At 45.5% G+C, this 21,781-nt stretch overlaps 1 protein-coding gene across 1 annotated transcript in view; it reads right to left on the reverse strand.

The window, feature by feature from the left end:
- DNAJC11 (DnaJ heat shock protein family (Hsp40) member C11) overlaps positions 1-21,781 on the reverse strand; it is a 69,422-nt gene that overhangs the window by 29,308 nt on the left and 18,333 nt on the right. The window contains exons 2-4 of the mRNA XM_003274260.4: positions 19,100-19,229; positions 16,586-16,659; positions 5,014-5,115 (exon numbers count right to left, since the gene is read on the reverse strand). Of these exons, the coding sequence (XP_003274308.1) occupies positions 5,014-5,115; positions 16,586-16,659; positions 19,100-19,229 (306 nt within the window). The remainder of the gene's footprint in view (positions 1-5,013; positions 5,116-16,585; positions 16,660-19,099; positions 19,230-21,781) is intronic.

The following is a 21,781-nucleotide window of genomic DNA, read 5'->3' on the forward strand; positions in this document are numbered from 1 at the left end:
TTGGGATTACAGGTGTGAGCCCCCGCACCGGGCCGATACATCATTTACATTTTTTTCTAATAAAGCTGAATTGTGTTTCTCAGCTATTACACAAACCATGCTGATGATGGAGTTTTCTAGATCAGAGAGGTCTTGCCAAAGAGTGTATATCAACCTCTAATAGCAAAAATGGCCAGGAAATAACGTAAATCTCCATCAAACTATTTTGTCATAAGGTCAAAAAACTAAAGCAATATGCCCGCAGAGACAGTCAAGCTCCTTTGCCCCCACACCCCCAAACAAACCTAACTTAATCATCTGCTCCACACAGGATCTAAACAAGTTCACGAAGGAGGCAGCAATGAAGTCGGACAAGCTGCCTGGGATCAAGTTGCCTTCTAAATATGCTCAAAGTGGCTGCCCTCCACAGAGGGAGAAGATTTATGGGTATTAGGGAAAAAAGGAATTAAAATAATCAATACGAAGTGAATACAACACAGAACGACACTGTTACATGATCTTAAGTCCTTAAAATGCAAGAAATGTGGATGGATTATGCAAATAAAACAGAAATCCGAAGATGGCAGGAGGATGCCCAGGGTGGTCCAGTCAGACTCCAGTTTCACATACTGCTCTCAGGGATGAACCCCACGTCCTGCCCAGCCACCAATTCTCTCCCTGATGCCAGTTCAATGTGGAGGGCCCTAAAGACACTGGGACCCCAGCAACCTAAGGGTGGCGTTTTCCAGCAGGACATACAGACAGGAATTTACTCCCACAGAGCAAAGCAAAGGCAGAAAACAGGTGATTTGAGCTGAGGACTGTGGCGTCCAAAGACTCAACCCAGAAAGCGGGCCTCCCATTTCATGGAGGCAGAAACTGGACTAAGAATGCAGAAGGGACTTGATCAAGGGCACAGACAGGAAGGTGGAATCTGAGTCTGGATGCAGGGCCCTGGACACCAAGTCCAAGGCTCTCCCATGCTGCCTCCCACACACGGATGTGACTGTGTTCGTGCATGTGTGTGTGTGTGCATGCATGCGTTTCATCAGCTGGAGCCAGCAGGCAAAGTGGACACACCCCAGGGCTGGGGATTCTACACGTTCCTTCCTGGGCACCATGGTGCCTGGTAAGGCACATTCCACACAAGTCCATATCACAGCCAGCCATACTGCAAACAGCACCGGGCCTGGCCCCAGGCAAAGGCTGCGAGAATTGTTCGAGGGCCATTTTCTTTTCTTTCTTTTTCTTTCTTTTTTTTTTTTTTTGAGACAGTCTCACTCTCTGGCCCAGGCTGGAGTGCAGTGGTGCGATCTCCGCTCACTGCAAGATCTGCCTCCTGGGTTCACGCCATTCTCCTACTTCAGCCTCCAGAGTAGCTGGGACTACAGGTGCCTGCCACCACACCTGGCTAATTTTTTGTATTTTTAGTAGAGATGGAGTTTCACTGCGTTAGCCAGGATGGTCTCGATCTCCTGACTTCGTGATCCGCCCGCCTCGGCCTCCCAAAGTGCTGGGATTACAAGCGTGAGCCACTGCGCCCGGTTTCAAGGGCCATTTACAAATCCCAACTCACAGGTCCCACCATTCCTGACCAAGCCAAGAATTTCCTCCTCAGTATTGAATGAAACACCACCACCACATTTAGTTCTGAACATCATTTTGGTACCAGTACCACTTTGCATTTATATAGCAAGACTATCTTTCCCTAATAAATTAACATCTATTTCATGTGTTTTCAATCTTTTCACAACTTGGCATGGTAGTCAGGACAGAAGTCCTCATTTTACAGAAGAGAAAAGGGAGCATTGTCAAACGGCTCACTCTGTGTCCTGCCTCCTGCTGGCAGCTGTACCTTCTAACCTGGGCTTTTCCTCACTAGGCCTTTTTGCTTGGTAGATACATCAATCTACTGGAAATCCCTACCTAATCTGCTCTTATTGATGAAAACAGAGGGAAATATGCACCCGCATTTCGGGCGGAATATCATGCATGGGATACAGCCTGCAAACCCCTCTGAGCTGAGGTCCTCTGTCGGGGGTCCAGCTGACAGGCTGACCTCTAAGTCATCAAAAGTGTCCTTCTGTTTTTGTTTCAGACAGAACCTTGCTCTGTTGCCCAGCTGGAGTGCAGTGGTGCAATCACAGCTCACTGCAACCTTGAACTCCTGGGCTCGAGCAATCCTCCTTCGTCTGCCTCCCAAGTAGCCTGGACTACAGGTATGTGCCACTGTGCTCAGCTAATTTGTAAATATTTTGTACAGATGGGGGTCTTGTTATGTTGCACAGGCTGGTCTCAAACTCCTGAACTCAAGCAATCCTCCTGCCTTGGCCTCCCAAAGTGCCAGGATTACAGGCATAAACCACCATGCCTGGCTTCCCCATGGTTTTTTTTTTTTTTTTTTTTTTTGAGACAGGGTCTCACTCTGCTGCCCAGGCTGGAGTGCAGGGGCACAATCTCGGCTCAGTGCAGCCTGGACCTCCCAGGCTCAAGTGATCCTCCCATCTCAGCCTCCCAGACAGCTGGATCTACAGGTGCATGCTACCATGCCTGGCTAATTTTAGTATTTTATTTGTAGAGATGGAGTCTCACTATGTTGTCCAGGCTGGTCTCAAACTCCTGAACTCAAGTGATCTGCCCACCTTGGCCTCCCAAAGTGCTGGGATTACAGGCATGCACCACCACGCCCACCCTCCATGGTCTCCTTAAAGCGGAGATCACCCCTTTCTTCTCAGGACAAGGATGTTTGCTCATCTTGAAAGGCAAAAAAAACCCTCAGAAATGGAATGAAAGATATACCTCAAATCCTCTCCTTAAAATGCTGGACAGCCAACATCTGGTTATCACTCAATATTTCTGATTAGAAAATGTTTTATTTATTTGGAAGCAGTTTTATGGAGGTAGCAAAGTATAGGACATTTAAAAAATCACTTGCATGCCTGTGTGAGATGGTCACAGCTGTGCTCCCTCATTCCACAGAAACATGGCCTGCAGACACATTTGCATAGTCCCAATAAGCAACTGCCACACACCCCCAGATGGCCGATTTGATCATAGGACACGGATGCAGGATGACAGTGAGGTTCTCTTTCCCTTTCACTGCTCCTAACACAGCAAACCTCCAGCCAGAACAGCAAAAACACCAAAGGAACAGCCTGCTCCTGCCAGGCTCCCCCACCTCCCCCACCCCACCTCCATCTGCCAATACCGACCTTCCAAACCAGACCTCCCTCTGGGCACCTGGCTGGGAGATCCAAGCAGGAATCATTAGCACAGCTCAGGGCACCTCGGAGATTTTCGACTCTCCCAATTATCCCAAACTCCCCGGCTCGGTTCACCCAGGGTTTTGATTCTCTACCTCCATCTGACCAAAAGATAATCCTGCACTTCTGAGGTCCTCACCTGTTGAGGGGGAGAGTGAGTAGATGGGAGCGGAGGTGTTACCATTTTCAAATATACATTTTTTCCAAGAGAATTAAATCATTTATTGATTACACATGATAATGAGTGATACACAAGCTTCATTCCCATCCATAATTTTATCTGGTCAAATATACTTTGAAATGTGGGATTCAAAGAGATGGACATGTTCTGGATATATGGTCCTTTAAATGCTGTATGGGTGTTAAAAAAACTGCTTTCTGGAATGTATTTCATCAGAGGTTTATCTTACTATGCATCCCAGTTTAAGCTAGCATTTGTTTTCTTTCTTTCTTTTTTTTGAGACAGCTGTTGTCCAGGCTGGAATGCAGTGGCATGATCTTGGCTTACCACAACCTCCGCCTCCCTGGTTCAAGCTATTCTCCTGTCTCAGCCTCCTAAGTAGCTGAAATTACTCGGGAGGCTGGTGGCCATGCACCACCATGCCTGGCTAATATTTCTGTATTTTTAGTAGAGATGGGGTTTCACCATATTGCCCAGGCTGGCCCCGAACTCCCGACCTCAGGTGATCTGCCCGCCTCTGCCTCCCAAAGTGCTGGGATTATAGGAGTGAGCCACCGCACCCAGCCTATTCTTTTCCTTTACAAGGTTTAAAGAAAATAATAATGCTTCTTACAACTTTGTATGGCTTCCGCTCTCCTTCCAACAACGTTGATGATTTGACACAGATCATGGGAGAAGAGGCTGATGGAAGACTGGGGAGCTCCCAGCTCCTTATCATGACAGATACAGGCTCTCTGCCAGGCCATCCTGCCCGCACTGATAGGGTCTGGCCACTGAGCCCTCTTTTTAAACACAGCTGAACAGTACACCGAACCATGTTTCATTAGCCGTTCAGTACAACTGGAATCTCAAAGTGACCAAGCTATCCTACTTGCCACACAGCTGGGGCACACATGCAAAACAACCTCCCCAGCAAACTGAAAGGAAAAAGAGAGCATACTTAGCATTGAAAAGTAACTCTGACTCAGTAGTGTCACTGGGTTAAAGGACTTAAACCCCATCGGTGATCTGGGACACCAATGCTGCTCAAACAACCCAGTGACCGGTGGTCATGGCACCAATGCCCTGGGGTGATGTGAGCCGGACCTTCTGCTCAAGGCCATGCGGACATGCCCTGAGCCCTCTGCATTATCTGGCTCTCCATATCCTAACGGGTAAGCAAGGACTTCTGCTGCCTCAACGCTTAGGTGGTTAGGTGGCTGTCCTCTGCCCTGCCTCTGTCTTCTAACTGATTCCCAGTGTCGAGGACTTGGGCAGCACAGTCGGAGGAAACGGCCTTCAATGACTAGCCTGTATATCTGCTTGGCAAAACTCCCTGACTTCTGGAAAAAACAGGGGACTGGTTTTGTCTTCCCTCCACATGGTACAAAACATTCATCTCCTGGAGATGAGCAGCAGCGTGGCTGATGGCTACCAGGGAGGTGTTTTCCAGAAAGATACGACTTTGACATAATATAAAGTAAATTTTTGTGCCACCAGCTTGTATGTTTTTACTTTAACAACCCACCAGCACCTCATTATTTCAGACCTGGCTTCTAGTTATGAGGTCTTTTCATGAGGTGTCCTCATGAAACCTGGCCCCTGGCTTACCTTGGGATTGGTTCGCTGCTGCAGTCTCCTCTCTTCCCTCTCTCTCTGCAGCCGCTCAAACTCCTCTCGAATTTCAGCAGGGGTTCTCCTCCTTTCCACAACCTATGCGCAGAATCAAGATGGGAAGACAGCTGAGGACCCAGGAGGTAAGGGAAACGTACACAAAGAGCTACAGTCATTGATTTTGGTGTGTGCATGCTGCCTGGGGTCCGGCCACAGCCTTTCCCCAGGAAGGACCCCAAACCATGAGTTCCACCATCTGATGGCTCAGGCCTGGGTGAGGGAGAGCTCACTGCTCTCCTGGCCCTTCCCAAGGTTGAAATGAGTTTTCACTCAGCTCTCCAGAGTGACTTAAACATTCTTTATTTTAGCAACTTATCTCTGAGGCTGCAGAAATCTTACAAGGAAAATGTCACCTTATGAATTTTTTTTTTTTTTTTTTTTTTGAGACAGTCTCGCTCTGTCGCCCAGGCTGGAGTACAGTGGCATTATCTCGGCTCACTGCAAGCTCCGCCTCCCGGGTTCATGCCATTCTCCTGCCTCAGCCTCCTGAGTAGCTGGGACTACAGGTGCCTGCCACCACGCCTGGCTAATTTTTTTGTATTTTTAGTAGAGATGGGGTTTCACCATGTTAGCCAGGATGGTCTCAATCTCCTGACCTCGTGATCCGCCCACCTCGGCCTCCCAAAGTGCTGGGATTACAGGCTTGAGCCACTGGGCTGGCCTACCTTAAATTTCATAGTGTAAATTTCCTAGTGAATCTCAGATAACAAATGTTAAATATCAAGACGGAGGCAAGCTGGCTCTCCCTAGTGGTCTGAGACAATCGCTAGAGACTCCTTTTGAGCTTCTTGGACCAAGGATCTCGAGCTGTTGGGTCTGGGTGTTTTCATTCTGTTGTTGTAGAGACGGGGACTTGCTGTGTTGCCCAGGTTGGCCTCAAACTCTTGGCCTCAAAGGATCGTCCCACATCAGCCTCCCAAAGTGCTGGGATTGCAGGCATTAGCCGCCATGTCTGGCGGGTCTGAGTGTTTTCGGAATCATGGGACTCTTCTTCTTCTAACAGTATATGAACCTTAGAATGTGGGCTGTCAGTTATAGGCTGGCGTAACAATACTCAGGTACCACACAGCAGACCTCATTAAACTCAGGGACGCACAGTGATGTCGAATCTGAGAAAATAAGGTATTCCAGCCTGGCGCGGTGGCTCATGCCTGTTAATCCTAGCACTTTGGGAGGCCGAGGTGAGTGGATCACCTGAGGTCAGGAGTTCGAGACCAACCTGGCCAACATGGTGAAATGCCATCTCTACTAAAAATACAAAAATTAGGTGTGGTGGCAGGCGCCTGTAATCCCAGATACTTGGGAGGCTGAGGCAGGAAAACTGCTTGAACCCAGGAGGTGGAGGTTGCAGTGAGCTGAGATCATGCCACTGCACTCCAGCCTGGGTAAAACAGCAAGACTCTGTCTAAAAAAAAAAAAAAAAAAAAAAAAAGGGAAAAAGAAAATAAGGTATTCCAGGCCTGGTGCAGTGACTCACACCTGTAATCCCAGCACTTTGGGAGGAGGCCAAGGTGGGTGGATCACCTGAGGTCAGGAGTTTGAGATCAGCCTGGCCAACGTGGTGAAACCCTGTCTCTACTAAAAATACAAAACATTAGCCGGGCATGGTGGCAGGTGCCTGTAATCCCAGCTACTCGGGAGGTTGAGGCAGGAGACTCACTTGAACCCGGGAGGCAGAGTTTGCAGTGAGCCAAGATCACGCCAGATTACGCCATTGCACTCCAGCCTGGGCAACACGAGCAAGAAACTCCGTCTCAAAAAAAAAAAAAAAAAGAAAAGAAAAGAAGGCATTCCAATTCCAATTCCAGTTCAGCCCTTCTTAGCTCGTCATGAAAGGAAGACCATCTAGTCGAGATGATTTCAAAGAAGTGGAAAGGCCACTGCAGCCTTTCATCTGTGAAAGAGGCAACTGCACTGCACGATTTCTAAGGGTCCTGTTTATGGTGTGAAACTGTGCACTGGTGAGAAACACACAGTGTGGGAACAGGACAGAAAAAATGGTTACTCTTTTTCTATCACGACCAAAGTTATCAGATGGATGGGGGAAGGGGCAAGGGTGTACGAAAGCAGATTCCGCCTATCAGTGGGAGAAACACAGGGGAGTCTTGAGTTGCTGCTCACAGGCTATCTAAAAAGGTGTGATGTGAGAAAAAGTTTCCTTGGAAATTTCACGTTTCAAAAAATAATTTTTTTTTTTTTTTTTTAAACGGAGTCTTGCTTTGTCACCCAGGCTGCAGTGCAGTGGCGCGATCTTGGCTCACTGCAAGCTCCACCTCCCAGGTTCTCGCCATTCTCCTGCTTCAGCCTCCCGAGTAGCTGGGACTACAGGCATGCACCACCACGCCCGGTTAATTTTTTTTTGTCTTTTTTAGTAGAGACGGGGTTTCACCGTGTTAGCCAGGATGGTCTTGATCTCCTGACCTCGTGATCCGCCCGCCCAAATTATTTTTAAAAATACAAGCTTATAGCAAAAAATCAATAGAACAGAAGGATAGGAAATAAAAAGTATGCGATTCCCCTTACCCATATTCCCTCATCTCACAGGCTCCACTCATCTCACAGGCTCACACTCATCTCACAGGCTCACACTCAATTTTTTTTATATCTCTTCCTAAAAATTCTCTATGCATGCGTATGTACCTACGTATGTGCACATGTGCCTGCGCACACACACGCATACACACATTCAATATAAATAAGATATTACAGGCTTTGTGCAACTTGATTTTATTTTTCAACAAATAAAAAAACCCACAAAAACTCATCCAAAAAAATCCGAGGAACTTGTCCACTACTTTAAACATTAAAAATAGTGAAAACATTTTCTCTCTAATAACCCAATATAAATCAATAATTACTAAAAAGCGGGAAGTGGTTTTCAAGGAAGCTTTAAAATAAAAAGATTGTTAAAATCATCCAAGAACAAACTAAAGGTCCTAATGGCATGACAGTGATTGCTCTGTGACCTCCCAAGGGCATTCTGGGTTCTATTTCGTGAACAAGATGCATTCCTACTGCCCAGGCTTAAAATCAAGGGTGCGTCACCTGTCTACAGCACTCTCACTTTCCAATACCACCCGTCCTGACATAGACAAAAGCAAGGTACAATTTTTCAAAGTTTCCATTATCTTCTCAATCTCATGTCAGTCCCTCCCTGCATCAAAAGAAAATAAAAATGAAAGAGCTTCAGGGAAATGTAACCAACTATTCCATGTAAGTTTGAAGATCCAGAAAAAAAGCTTTAAAATACTTTAAAAATTATTCATGACTTTACAGCCCAATTCAGTGGATCTGACTGTGGAGCCACAGTATCTCTGGACCCAGCAGATGGTGACTTAAGTGACCATCCCAAGGACAAGGAGGTCTAAGTGTGAGGCTGTCTGAATGCAGACAGTTCTTCTACATAGCCCAGAGGACGCAGGATGTTCCAATCTGGATAAATAGATTTCATTTTATTTATTTATTTATTTGAGACAGAGTCTCGCTCAATTTATTTATTTATTTATTTGAGACAGAGTCTCACCCTGTTGTCCAGGCTGGAGTGTAGTGGTGCGATCTCGGCTCACTGCAAGCTCCGCCTCCCGGGTTCACACCATTCTCTGCCTCAGGCTCCTGAGTAGCTGGGACTACAGGCGCCGCCACCATGCCCGGCTAATTTTTTGTATTTTTTTTAGTAGAGACGGGGTTTCACTGTATTAGCCAGGATGGTCTCGATCTCCTGACCTCATGATCCGCCTGCTTTGGCCTCCCAAAGTGCTGGAATTACAGGCGTGAGCCACTGCGCCTGGCCATTTTTTTTTTTTTTTTTTTTGAGATGGAGTCTCGCTCTGTCACCCAGGCTGGAGTGCAGTGGCGCAATCTCAGCTCACTGCAAGCTCCGCCTCCCGGGTTCATGCCATTCTTCTGCCTCAGCCTCCCGAGTAGCTGGGACTACAGGCATCCACGAAAACACCCAGCTAATTTTTTTGTATTTTTAGTAGAGACTGGGTTTCACCGTGTTAGCCAGGATGGTCTCGATCTCCTGACCTCGTGATCTGCCCGTCTCGGCCTCCCAAAGTGCTGGGATTACAGGCTTGAGCCACCGCGCCCGGAGATATTTTATTTTATTTTAATATTTCATTTTTTTGAGACAGAGTCTTGTTTTGTCGCCCAGGATGGAGTGCAGTGGTGTGATCTCAGCTCACTGCAACTTCCGCTTCCAGGGTTCAAGCAATTCTCCTGCCTCAGTCTCCCGAGTAGCTGGGACTACAGGCTTGTGCCACCATACCCAGCTAGTTTTTTTATCTTTAGTAGAGATGACGCTTCACCATGTTGGCCAGGCTGGTCTTGAACTCCTGACCTCAAGTGATCCACCTGCCTTGACTTCCCAAAGTGCTGGGATTACAGGTCTGAGCCACCGTGCCTGGCCTGGATAGAAATTTTATAATTGAGTGTTCTATTCAACAGGATATTAGTTTTAAAAAATGCAGATTTTAATGAAAGTTTGATTCGCCGTAACTTTAATCAGTGACATAAGTAGGCCCATGAATATGCCCATATACTACTATTTTTTTTCAGAAACAGGTTTGCAAGCTGCTGAGAATTAAAATCCTGGACTCAAACCCTGTAGGAGAAAAAAAACAAAACAAAACCTGGAAAGTGTGAGGCTTCACAAAGGCTGCAGCAGGAAAAGATTCATTTTCAGGAATTTTAGCTGTTTAATCTTTGAAGACTGAACTAACAGCTGAAAATTACTTTCTCTCTGTTACATTCTGTGATGAATTACAAAGGCAAACAATCCAAAGGTGGCACATCATTCCATTTTTAGTCATATTTTACACAAGTTTTGCAAATAGTTGGTGCATAATCAGAGCTAACAGCAAAGCCAAAATGGCCAGCCTTTCAGGAGCGATGAAGACACTTAGCAGGGCAGGGCACTTCATTCTCAGCTCCCACAGGCCTCTGCCAGCCTTGATTATTTATATCTTCCTTTAAACAGAATACATGATGCCAGAGAGGGAACAGGACTAAGCTAGCTGTGAGCTGCTCTTCTCCTTATCAGCAACCCTTACAGACAGAGGCATCTGGGAACACAGCATCCAAAGCTGCATGACAGTTGATAAATACCAGACATTTTCAATGTTTCTCATGGACAGAGTGTATCACATGCAGCTCATGAATCCATACAACTGCTGTCCACTGGAGCATTCACCAACTAGGTCTATCCCTATGCTAACCAGAAAACTGACTGAGTGGCCAGGTACAGTGGCTCACCTGAAGTCAGGTGTTTGAGACCAGCCTGGCCAACATGGCAAAACCCTGTCTCTACTAAAAATACAAAATTTTGCTGGGCGTGGTGGCAGGCGCCTATAATCCCAGCTACTCGGGAGGCTGAGGCAGGAGAATCGCTTGAACCTAGGAGGTGGAGGTTGCAGTGAACAGAGATCATGCCACTTCACTCCAGCCTGGGCAAAAGAGCGAAACTCCATCTCAAAAAAAAAAAAAAAAAAAAAAAAAAAATACAAACAAAAAAACGACTCAGCCCAGGAGTTCCAGACCAACCTGGGCAACATAGTGAGACTCCATCTCTACAACAAAAAAACAACCACCAAGAAGACTGACTTTATTGATGAAAGGAATGAGGAGATATCCAAAAGCTAGGTAGCATAATGGAAGGAGGACAGACAGGAACTCAAACCTCCTGGGAGACCTCAGGCAAGTCACCTTTCTAAACTTCAGTTTCCCTGCTATAAAATGAGGAGGGTTAATCGACATCATTTGAAAAGTGTCATCTGGTTCTAGCTGGTAAACTTTTTATTCTGGGATAATTTTAGAAAATTATTTGGAAACGCTACAACAACAGTACAGAAATTTCTAGTGTAGCCTGCACCCAGGTTCCCCCAATGTTAGCACCTTATATAACCATGGACGATCTGTCAAATCTCAGAAACCAACATTAATACATTTCTACTAATTAAATCTAGGGTTCAAATTTCACTAGATTTTCTACGAACATCCTTTTTCTGTTCCAGGATCCAATCCAAGATTCCACGTTGCATTTAGACATGAGGTGTCCTTAGTCTTCTCTGCTCTGTGACAGTTCCAAACCTTTGCTAGTTTTTCATGATGTTGACCATATTATTGCTTTTAATACAGGCTGACTTTCTCATATACTATAAAACCGGTATCAGAGACAGGGAAAAGTAAAATATAAATAATGTAAAGGACTGCAGACAAAAACCAAACTGCAGATGATCTGGGCCAAAGGATGCAACTCTGGATGTAATCTAACATCTGAAAGTGACATCTGCAGGAGATGAGTTACGTGGTTTCCATGGCATTTGCCAGCCATTACCAGAATCAACACTGTCAAAGCATTCACAGTTCAAGGTTAGATTTTTGCCATTCTGAAAAAATGACCAATTTCACTTTCAATGTGGATATCTGCACAAACATCACTAACCAACCTCAAGAAGTAAATAGTATGGCTGGTTTTATAAGGTGGGAATGGTTACATCTCATTCCTTGGGAATCCTCCCAAAGCATAACAGTCTCTAGAAGCCTTAAAAAAAAAAAGTGGGGCTGGGCACGGTGGCTCACATTTGTAATCCCAGCACTTTGGAAGGCCAAGGCAGGAGGATCATCTGAGGTCAGGAGTTCGAGACCAGCTTGGCCAACATGGTGAAACTCTGTCTCTACCAAAAATACAAAAATTAGCCAGGCATAGTGGTGCGCACCTGTAATTCCAGCTACTCGGGAGGCTGAGGCAGGAGAATCACTTGAACACTGGAGGCAGAGGTTGCAGTGAGCCAAGATCACGCCACTACACTCAGCCTGGGAAACAGAGCAAGACTCCGTCTCAAAAAATAAAAATAAAAAAATTAGCGGAGCGTGGTGATACATGCCTATAATCTCAGCTACTTGGGAGGCTGAGGTGGGAGGATGGCCTGAACTGGGAAGCCGAGACTGCAGTAAGCCACGATCGTGCCATTACACTCTAGCCTGGGTGACAAAGTGAGACTCTGTCTCAAAAAAAAAAAAAAAGACTGAAAATTTACCTAATGACTGACAACTGGGCCAGTATTTTGTACATTCTAAAGAAGCTCCAATGGGTTGGGGAGTGATTTCTAGTTGGCGGAGGGCTTTGAGATCTTTGGGTTAAATGCATCTCAGACACTCAGGATACCGACAATCAATGCCCTTCACCCTTCACTGACTACCCATATGGTAGACTGATAAATATGTGGTAAATGGATACCCTTCAGCAACTGAAGAGTTTAATAGTCTAAAAATACCAGCAACAGCATGAAGGGAATACAGCTTCCTCCCTGGAGTGAAAGCTATTATTGCAGTGAGAGAACCCTCACATGGAACAATCCATCCAGCTGCAGGAATTCCTTGAAGGAATGTTGATGCCAGCTTCATAGAATGTGCTTCAGTTCAATGAGACTTTCTGTGTAATATGAATAATGGGCTCAATTTTCCTATTGGATGTTAAGCACTAATACATCTCTGAGTAAATATCTGGGGAGGTATTTTCATTTAGTTTTCTTTGAAGGCATTTTTATCTTGCAGCAAAAGCTTAGTATCCGCATGAAAAAAAAATAGTCAATTCTGATCCATGAGAACCTGACTTCCTTAGTTTACTAAAAAATACGAAAATAATGTTTAACCACTTGCCACCCACGACTGTGCACATATTTTTATTTTCATTTATTTATTTCATTTTTTATTTTTTGAGACACAGTCTCACTGTCACTCAGGCTGGAGTGCAGTGGTGTGATCATGGTTCACTGAAACCTTGACCTTCTTAGGCTCAAGAGATCCTCCTACCTCAGCCTCTCAAGAAGTAGGATTACAGGCACTCGCCACCATGCCTGGTCAATTTTTTAATTTTTTATCGCTTGTAGAGATGCGATCTCACTGTGTTGCTCCAGCTGGTCTTGAACTCCTGAGCTCAAGTGATCCTCCTGTGTCAGCCTTTGAAAGTGCTGGAATTACAGGTGTGAGCCACTGCACCCAGCCTTACATATTTGTATAACGACCATTTTGTGTGTGGATTTGCTTTGTTTCTAATGGGAAGATAATCTGGTTTGATGAGAGGAAACCATACAATATTTTACCAGCAGACCTCACTGCTCCACTGATTGGGATAATGCTGCTGGGGACTAAAAACCTAGTCTTTGAAGAGGGAATATGTAATGGAGTCCTACAGCTTTTCAGTGACTCCAACTGCTGACTTGAAAAACTGTAGGCCTGCCGGGCGCGGTGGCTCACGCTTGTAATCCCAGCACTTTGGGAGGCCGAGGCGGGCGGATCACGAGGTCAGGAGATCGAGACCACGGTGAAACCCCGTCTCTACTAAAAATACAAAAAATTAGCCGGGCGTGGTGGCGGGCGCCTGTAGTCCCAGCTACTCGGAGAGGCTGAGACAGGAGAATGGCGTGAACCCGGGAGGCGGAGCTTGCAGTGAGCCGAGATTGCGCCACTGCACTCCAGCCTGGGTGACAGAGCGAGACTCTGTCTCAAAAAAAAAAAAAAAAAAAAAAAAACTGTAGGCGGGCGTGGTGGCTCACGCTTGTAATCCAGAACTTTGGGAAGCTGAGGTGGGTGGATCATGAGGTCAGGAGTTCAAGACCAGCCTGGCCAACACAGTGAAACCCCGTCTCTACTAAAAAAAGTACAAAATTAGCTGGTGTGGTGGGCGCCTGTAATCCCAGCTACTCGGGAGGCTGAGGCAAGAGAATTGCTTGAACCCGGAAGGTGGAGGTTGCAGTGAGCCGAGATTGTACCACTACACTCCAGCCTGGGCGACAGGGCTAGACTCTGTCTCAAAAAAAAAAAAAAAAAGAAAAATTGTAGCCAACCCACATCTTAAAAAAACAAAGAAGCTTTAAGGAGTGTATAAACAGTGAGGGAGAAATTGAATAAATACAACAGAATTCTATTTTCCTTTTTGGATGAGAAAATGCTAAGTTATTTGGCTTAATACCTAGCTGCAATGAACCAATGCGACAGGAAGCACTGCTATTCCCATCAAGCCAGAGGCCAAATACCAACAGCCCACTGGAGCCAGGAGGACATGCAGATGAGAAGAGCCAGACATAACACAAGGCGGAGTGGTGGAGACTGGGACAAACTGGACAGCCCAGCCCCATCTGAAGGGCAAGGGCTCCTCAGATCCAGTGTTACCAGATCTTCAGATGTTTCAAGAAAAGATAGAAGACTGAATTATCATGTAGAACCTCCCATGGTTGAAATGTTAGCAACTAGAATTCACTGTGTGAGGCAATCAAAAAATGGCAACAGGCTGGGTGCAGAGGCTCACACCTGTAATCCCAGTGCTTTGGGAGGCTGAGGACAGGCTGGGCACGGAGGCTCACACCTGTAATCCCAGTGCTTTGGGAGGCTGAGGTGGGAGAGCAGCTTGAGGGTAGAAATTTGAGACCAGCCTGGGCAACATAGCAAGACTCTATCTGTACAAAAAATAAAAAACTTAGCTAGGCATGCTGGTGTGTGCCTGTAGTCGCAGCTACTTGGGAGGCTGAGTTGGGAGACTCACTTGAGCCCGGGAGGTCGAGGCTGCAGTGAGCCATCATGGCACCAACGCACTGCAGCCTGGGCGACAGAGCACATGTGTGCACTCGCTCTCTCTCTCTCGTGTGCGTGCGCGCGCGCACACACACACACACACACACACACACACCCTGAGGCTGCAGTGAGCCACGATGGCACCAACGCACTGCAGCCTGGGCAACAAAGCACACGCACGCTTGCTCTCTCTCACACACACACACCCCCCACCCCACACACACACCCCAAAAAAGGCTATTAGTGGAACATGGCCCACAAGCCACCAATATGAAGCAGTAATGGAAAGGTGGGAAAGGAAATAGGATCCTCTTTTGCTTCTCTTCCACTCCTCATCTGAAGGCCTTTACAAGGCTTTGATGCTAGAACTGGAAGAGACAGGCACACATGCTTGAAACTAAACATTGAATGAACTTTGGCTGCGCGCAGTGACTCACGCCTGTAATCCCAGCACTTTGGGAGGCCGAGGTAGGCAGGTCATCTGAGGTCAGGAGTTCCAGACCAGCCTGACCAACATGGAGAAACCCTGTCTCTACTAAAAATACAAAATTAGCCGGGTGTGGTGGCGCATGCCTGTAATCCCAGCTACTCAGGAAGGCTGAGGCAGGAGAATCGCTTGAACCCGGGAGGCAGAGGTTGTGATGAGCCAAGATCGCGCCACTGCACTCCAGCCTGGGCAACAAGAGCGAAACTTGGTCTCAAAAACAAACAAACAAAAAAACAAAACAAAACAAAACATCGAAGGAACCTCAAGGGAAATCTTACATGACAGTGCAAATATAATTCAATGAAGGTCAATTCAATGTTATTAACAGACTAGCAAAATTTCTTGGGCATCAGAACCAAGTTTCTTTCTTTCTTTGTGAGACAAGGTCTTGCTCTGTTGCCCACGTTGGAGTGTAGTGGCGTGATCATAGCTCACTGCAGCCTCAAGCTCCTGTGCTCAAGTGATTCTCCCATCTCAGCCTCCTGAGTAGCTGGGAATAAGGTGTGTGCCACCAAGCACACCTAACTTTTTAAAAAAATGTTTTGTAGAGACAGGCTATGTTTCTCAGGCTGGTCTCAAACTCCTGGCCTCATGTGATCCTCCCAGCCTGGCTCCCCAAAGTGTTAGGCTTACAGATGTGACCCACTTTGCCTCGGTCAGAACCAAGTTTCTTTAATGATACCTATATATCCCTGTAGCAACTTAAGAGTTTCACAACTAATCTTCATATTCATTTTTCAGATAGTAACATGGAAGCACTAGTAGCCCAATGACTTGCCCAAGGCTCTACTGCTAGTCAGTGGCAGTGTGAAAGCAAACAAATTGTCTGGATTTTAGTGACTGCTCTCCCACAGCATGGCTGCCCAGGGCGACACATTTGCTATATATTTTGTTTCACTCATCACATTTGACAAAGCTTGAATATTATAATACATGAGAATTGAAAGGGTCATTACAGGCAATGCAAACCCGGCAACTCTGCTTCCATTTTGCTCATGTGCATAACATACTCCCATCTGAAATATTTCCTCACTGCAATTATTCAGAACTGAGGTGGAGACAGGCACAGAACTGTGGAGGGTGGAAAGAAGTGTATGTGGAGACAGAACTGCACCCTTGAAGAAATCGTCTCCCATCAACCCCCTGCTCCGCTTGCTCCCGCCCCACATCTGGGTTAAAAATTACTGGTCCAGTCCATCCCTCTTCTGTTTTACTTGACAGGTTAGGAAACGAAGGACAAGTCAGATGAGTGGCTGGCCCAAGTTCAGAGTTACAAAGTGGCAAAGCCAAGTCCAGAACTCAACCTCTAAAATGAAAATACAGGGCAAGGAAGGGGGCTCTAATGGTTTCGAATATTCCGAAAGACATTATTACAGATCGCAGGGTTTTGGGGAGATGTTCTGTAGCTGTTTAATGACTTTTCTGGGACACCAGACGCACAGTTTCTCTTACCTCCCATCCTTCCATTTCCAGTCCTCTCTTCCCATATATATCATAGATGGCCCTGGTTTGGGGGTCACTAAGCACTGCAAATTAAAAATTAAACATGTTTATAAAATATAAAATTCACCTTCAGTCCTTCCTGAGAACACTGACGTCATTAGGTAAGCCCATCTCCTGTTCTCCCTGTCTGATCACAATCTTCCTAGAGACCCCTTTCATTTTCTACACATCTTTCCTCCAAACTGCTTTTTCGATTCAACCTAGGATTTGCTTATTGGCTTATTGACTGACAGGGTTCTTCTCTGTTGTCCTGGCTGGAGTGCAGTGGTAAGATCATAGCTCACTGCAGCCTTGAATTCCTGGGCTTAGCTAATCCTCCCGCTCTAGCTTCCCAAGCAGCTGGGATTACAGGTGTGTGCCGCCATGCCCAGCTAATTTATTTTTTGTAGAGATGGGGTCTCACTATGTTGCCTAGGCTGATCTCGAATTCCTGGCCTCAAATGATTCTCTTGCCTTGGCCTTGCAAAGTGTTGGGATTGCAGGTGTGAGCCACTGCACCCAGCGAATGTAGGATATGTTTAAAGGCGGCTACAAATGAGAAAAGTCAGATTTTCCTAGTGTCCAAGTTACTCTTGATTGGAAGGTATAGGTACAAGGTGTACAAGGCGCATCATGCAGCCAAGGTGTACAATGGCTCCTGCATTGGGAAAGGACATGAACGTTGTTTTTAAAATAATTTGGTAAATTTCTGCCACAGTGTATAAAAGTACACTGACTTGAAAGAGTGGGTTCCAGTTTCTAAAGAAGCTTGCTATAAAAGTAGAAACAGGCTCAGATACTAGAAAAAGCTGATTTGTTATTTACTCTATAGAGTTCTGTTAACTCCAAAGACAGGCTACATTTCTTTTGTGCACCTCTCCTCTCTATTTGTAAATAATTTTAAAAGACAAAAACATCTCTTACCATGTTGTTGGCCATATCACCCAAAGTACATCAGAAAAGGATTTCTCAGCTAAGGGTGAGGGCTGTTCAAACGATATCCCAACTGAACGATATCCCAACTGAACTCAAACGTCAGCAAGGCCAATGTTCGTTCTCTTCCCCCTCTGCTTCACCAATTTCTGCCAAGACCTTTGGGTCCCTTCCCCCCGACAGTTCCCATATATTTGTAGGCCTAATTTAAAAACCACATAAATGATCCTATGCATAATCAAATCTAATGGGAAAGGAAGAAATACTGGCCCCTGGAAAACACAGGAGCCAAACTTGTGTTCCTCTCCAGCATTTAATAAGGAATTATTCATTCACTATTTTACCTGAGTCTCCCTTTAGGCTTAAACATGAGGCCAGGTTTGCTGTTGTGGCACTTTCACTAGCACTGGTAGGGTTTTTCTTTAACTCTTCCCCAGGTCTCCAACACAATACAAGCAAACTATGTGGCTAATTTAGACAACAGTAAAATTAATGCACCCATTTAGATAACAGAATACAATAAAAAGAACAGGCTACTCTTCACGACCGCCAGGCAAATGATCTGAACAGAGTTAAATTTGGTAATGACACTACACCGACTGTACACATTTATCACACACTGCAGCCTGATTTTCACTGGCCATTAAAATCTAACTTTTTGGTAAAACTATAAAGTGAAAAACATTACAAGCTATTATGTATACAGTGAGATGACTTTATGATTTTATAAAGAAACACATTATCTAATTTTTGGTCTAAGGAGCAAATCACCAAATGGTTCTGGAACAAATAACTTATTGTACTTGATGTATATAACAGTGATTTAACATTTTTTTAAATTAAATTTTTAAAATGGTGGTAAAATATACATATAATATTTACCATTTTAAAGTATACAATTCAATGGCATTAAGTACATCTACAATGTTGTGTAACCATCATCACTCTCTATTTTCAGAACTTTTTGCCATCCCAAACAGAAGTTCTGTATCCGGTAGTGACTTTAATATTTTATAAACAAATATATCACAGAATGTTCTTTCTGACATACATAAGACATAAGTATAAAAATGTGAATCACCTGGTTCTATTTCCTATAAGCCTTCTTAACATCATTTTCTTTCTTTTCTTAGAACCGAAAACTGAATGCTTCAGAACCAATAAAATCACTTTTGGATGAAAAAATGTCCTTGTATCTTCTAACAAAAAAGAGAACAAAGAAACCTTCCCTGTAACGATCAGCCTTTTACCTATAAGAGTTCCCTTTAGAAGAAAACGGGTAAACGATTTAAAACTTGAGTATTCCCTTGCAATTGAGACTCTACTCTATTACTTCACCCGGTCTCTCATTTTCTACTTACTGGACACGTATTGATTTCTAAAGCAAAATACTACTCTTTCAAAGGACCCTGTCAGTGAAAAGTGCCAAACTAACCACTTGTTTTATATACCTCTAAAGGACTCTCTTTTTCTGTCCTCTACAAATCACATCTCCTAAAAATTGAATATCTGCTACCAGGATGTTTCTACAAAGTCCAGCCCTCCACTGACCTTCATAAGCCTGGTGAACAAGGTTAAACAGTCGTTCCGCCTGTGACTTGAGCTCTGGGTCTCTGTGCTTGTCTGGATGGTAGAGCATACACAGCCTCCGGTAGGCAGCTTTCAGCTCTTCAGAAGAGGCCTAAAGAAAGAAAAATTCAATTAGAGAACAATCAATGCTACTTAAACATTATCATTATCACAATCAGCCTTGAAATGGGAACCCATCAGCCATGTCCCAATGTGTTTGCTCTTGACATCCAGGATGTAATGAAGTTAGGTTTATTACCTCAACAAGGCTTCTTTTTTGCCAGTTAATAAAGTGATCAATTACGTACATCAACAGGGACTGGGTTTTGCTGGGAAGTGCTGCTATCTGATGAATGAACATTCGGGTCTCTGGAATGGCTCAGTGTGCTCTGAGGTGAAACAAAAATGTCACAGAGACCTGCTAACTCTTTAACTTATCTGAAGTAAATCATGCCAAGGCACTCTCAACAGAATAGGTTCAGGCAAAGAAAAGCCATATACCATTAGACAGAAATGACATCAATTTAATGACATAACGAACATGAATCCTTGAAATTCAAAGACAAACTTGTAAGGCCCACATGCACTCGAATGTAACCTCTAATTCCAGAAGGCAGCACATTCAGTGGCAGAAATGCTTCCCTAACCTGTAGTAACCAACTCTCCCCAAAATCCCCAGACCCCCCTAAAAACCAAAGGCATCAACTCTTCAATTCTTCTACCCAGGACATCTGAAAGGACGGCACAAGGCAGACGGGCTCTGGTGTGCTTTAACCACAGTGGGGGGCTGGTGCCACCGGGGCAAACCCGCATTCACTGTGGCCTGCCTCACAGCCACCAAGAGGGTCTCTAGACAGGGCCCCTCAGAGGCCTTGGGACACTGAGCGGGCTATGTGGCTGGCCCCGCAGGTCTGCTTTTGGGAAGTGTTATGTTTGATTCTAGAGGCTATTTTGGCCTATCAGGGGTGGTATTGGATGGGCAGTTCTACCCTTTGGTATATTAGTTAAAGAACATTTGATTTGGGGACGTATCCCCACCATTTTGACAACTGAAGCACATTTTTGGGTCACTGACAACATGCTAGAGGGGCCCCAAAAATCTGCCAACTGAACAGAAGAATAGGCCCAGGTCCCAGGAGGGGATGTGAGGATTGACAGTCCTCTAGGACGAGGGCCTGGAACACAGATCCTCAAAGAAAGAGGTCACAGAGACATAGTTCGTCCTGGGACCATAATTTCAAAAAAAAAAAAAAAAAAGATGACTCTCTATTCTCTGTTACTTCCACAATTTTTCAATATCTTTCAGTCCCAGGACTAATGAGCTTCTTCACCAGCAAAAAAAGTACAATTTTACTGTACTTTAGTAATAATTTTTGGCCCGGAATCTAAATATTTTCTACAGGATTAAGTTATTCAGATGCTAGAAAGCCAGGGCATTTGTGTGAGTTTACCAGGTGTTCTAAACAAGAAATTCTGAAGGACTCCAAGAGGAAGACAATAAACGTGACTGGAAAGACGTGCAGAGGACATTGGCCCATCGGTCCCACGTGCCTGAGGGGGCAGCGGTGCTGGGGCCCAGGTTTTGCTCCCTCAAGCCCATCTCCTCAGCCCTAGACCAGGCTCAGACCGGCTTCGTCTGAGGAGTAGGTGATGGCGTCGGTGACCTCCAGGAGCCTTCTGGCTCTAACTTTACTGGATTCTGCTATCCAGAAAAGAAACAAGGCAGGACACAGTGGTTCACCCGTGTAGACCTAGCACTTTGGGAGGCGGAGGTGAGCAGACTGCTTGAGCCCACAAGTTCAAGACTAGACTGGGTAACATGGCGAAACCCTGTATCTACCAAAAATACAAAACTTAGCTGGGCATGGAGGTGCTTGCCTGTGGTCCTACCTGGAAGGCTGAGGTGGGAGGATCACTTGAGCCTGGGGAGGCTGAGGTTGCAGTGAGCTATGACTGCACCGCTGCACTCCAGCCTGGGTAACATAGGGGGAAAAAAAACTAGCTAGACCCAAGCCATTCAGGCTGCCCTTTAAAGCAGGCCACAGAGAGCTTCCCGCTGGTTTGGAGAGAGGCAACTCTGCTGTATGCCATTTTAAATCGGGAGCTCCTTGAAGGTTCCATGAACTACTCTGTCAGAATAGGGTCAAGGATCTTGCTGAATGAGCAGCTCCTGGCCTCTGAGAATTGGTGAGACCCCACTCCACGGCAAATCTCTTTCTCCCATCTTCCCCTTGGTGCAGACTTCAGGGATGGCACTGCCAAACAGGGGCTAGCTGCCTGTCTTCCAGCCATGCCCATGTGGTTCACTCTGGGGCAACACAGCCTTCCATTCTGCTGGTTGAGAATGCAAGTGTGGCAGTCAAACGGCCCATGTTCGGATGCAGGATCTGTCACTTCCAAGCTTTGTGACCATGGCAAGTGAGATTTCTGGCCTTTAGTCTTCTCCTCCATAAAAGGGGATGACAACCCTTGCAGGGACAGTGTGAGAATGAAACCAGACAGTGACTATGAAGTGCTTCACATAGTGCCCAACACACAGCAAAAACTTAGGAATTATAGCTCCTGTAAGCCCCTTTCTGTTTCCTCACCTGCAAACTGTGGACAACAGTGCTTCTTTCTGAGTCTTTGTGAGGCGTAATTGAGATAATACAAGCACGAGTGCTT

Source organism: Nomascus leucogenys, chromosome 24, assembly GCF_006542625.1.
Source record: "Nomascus leucogenys isolate Asia chromosome 24, Asia_NLE_v1, whole genome shotgun sequence".
In the NCBI taxonomy this organism is placed as follows: domain Eukaryota; kingdom Metazoa; phylum Chordata; class Mammalia; order Primates; family Hylobatidae; genus Nomascus; species Nomascus leucogenys.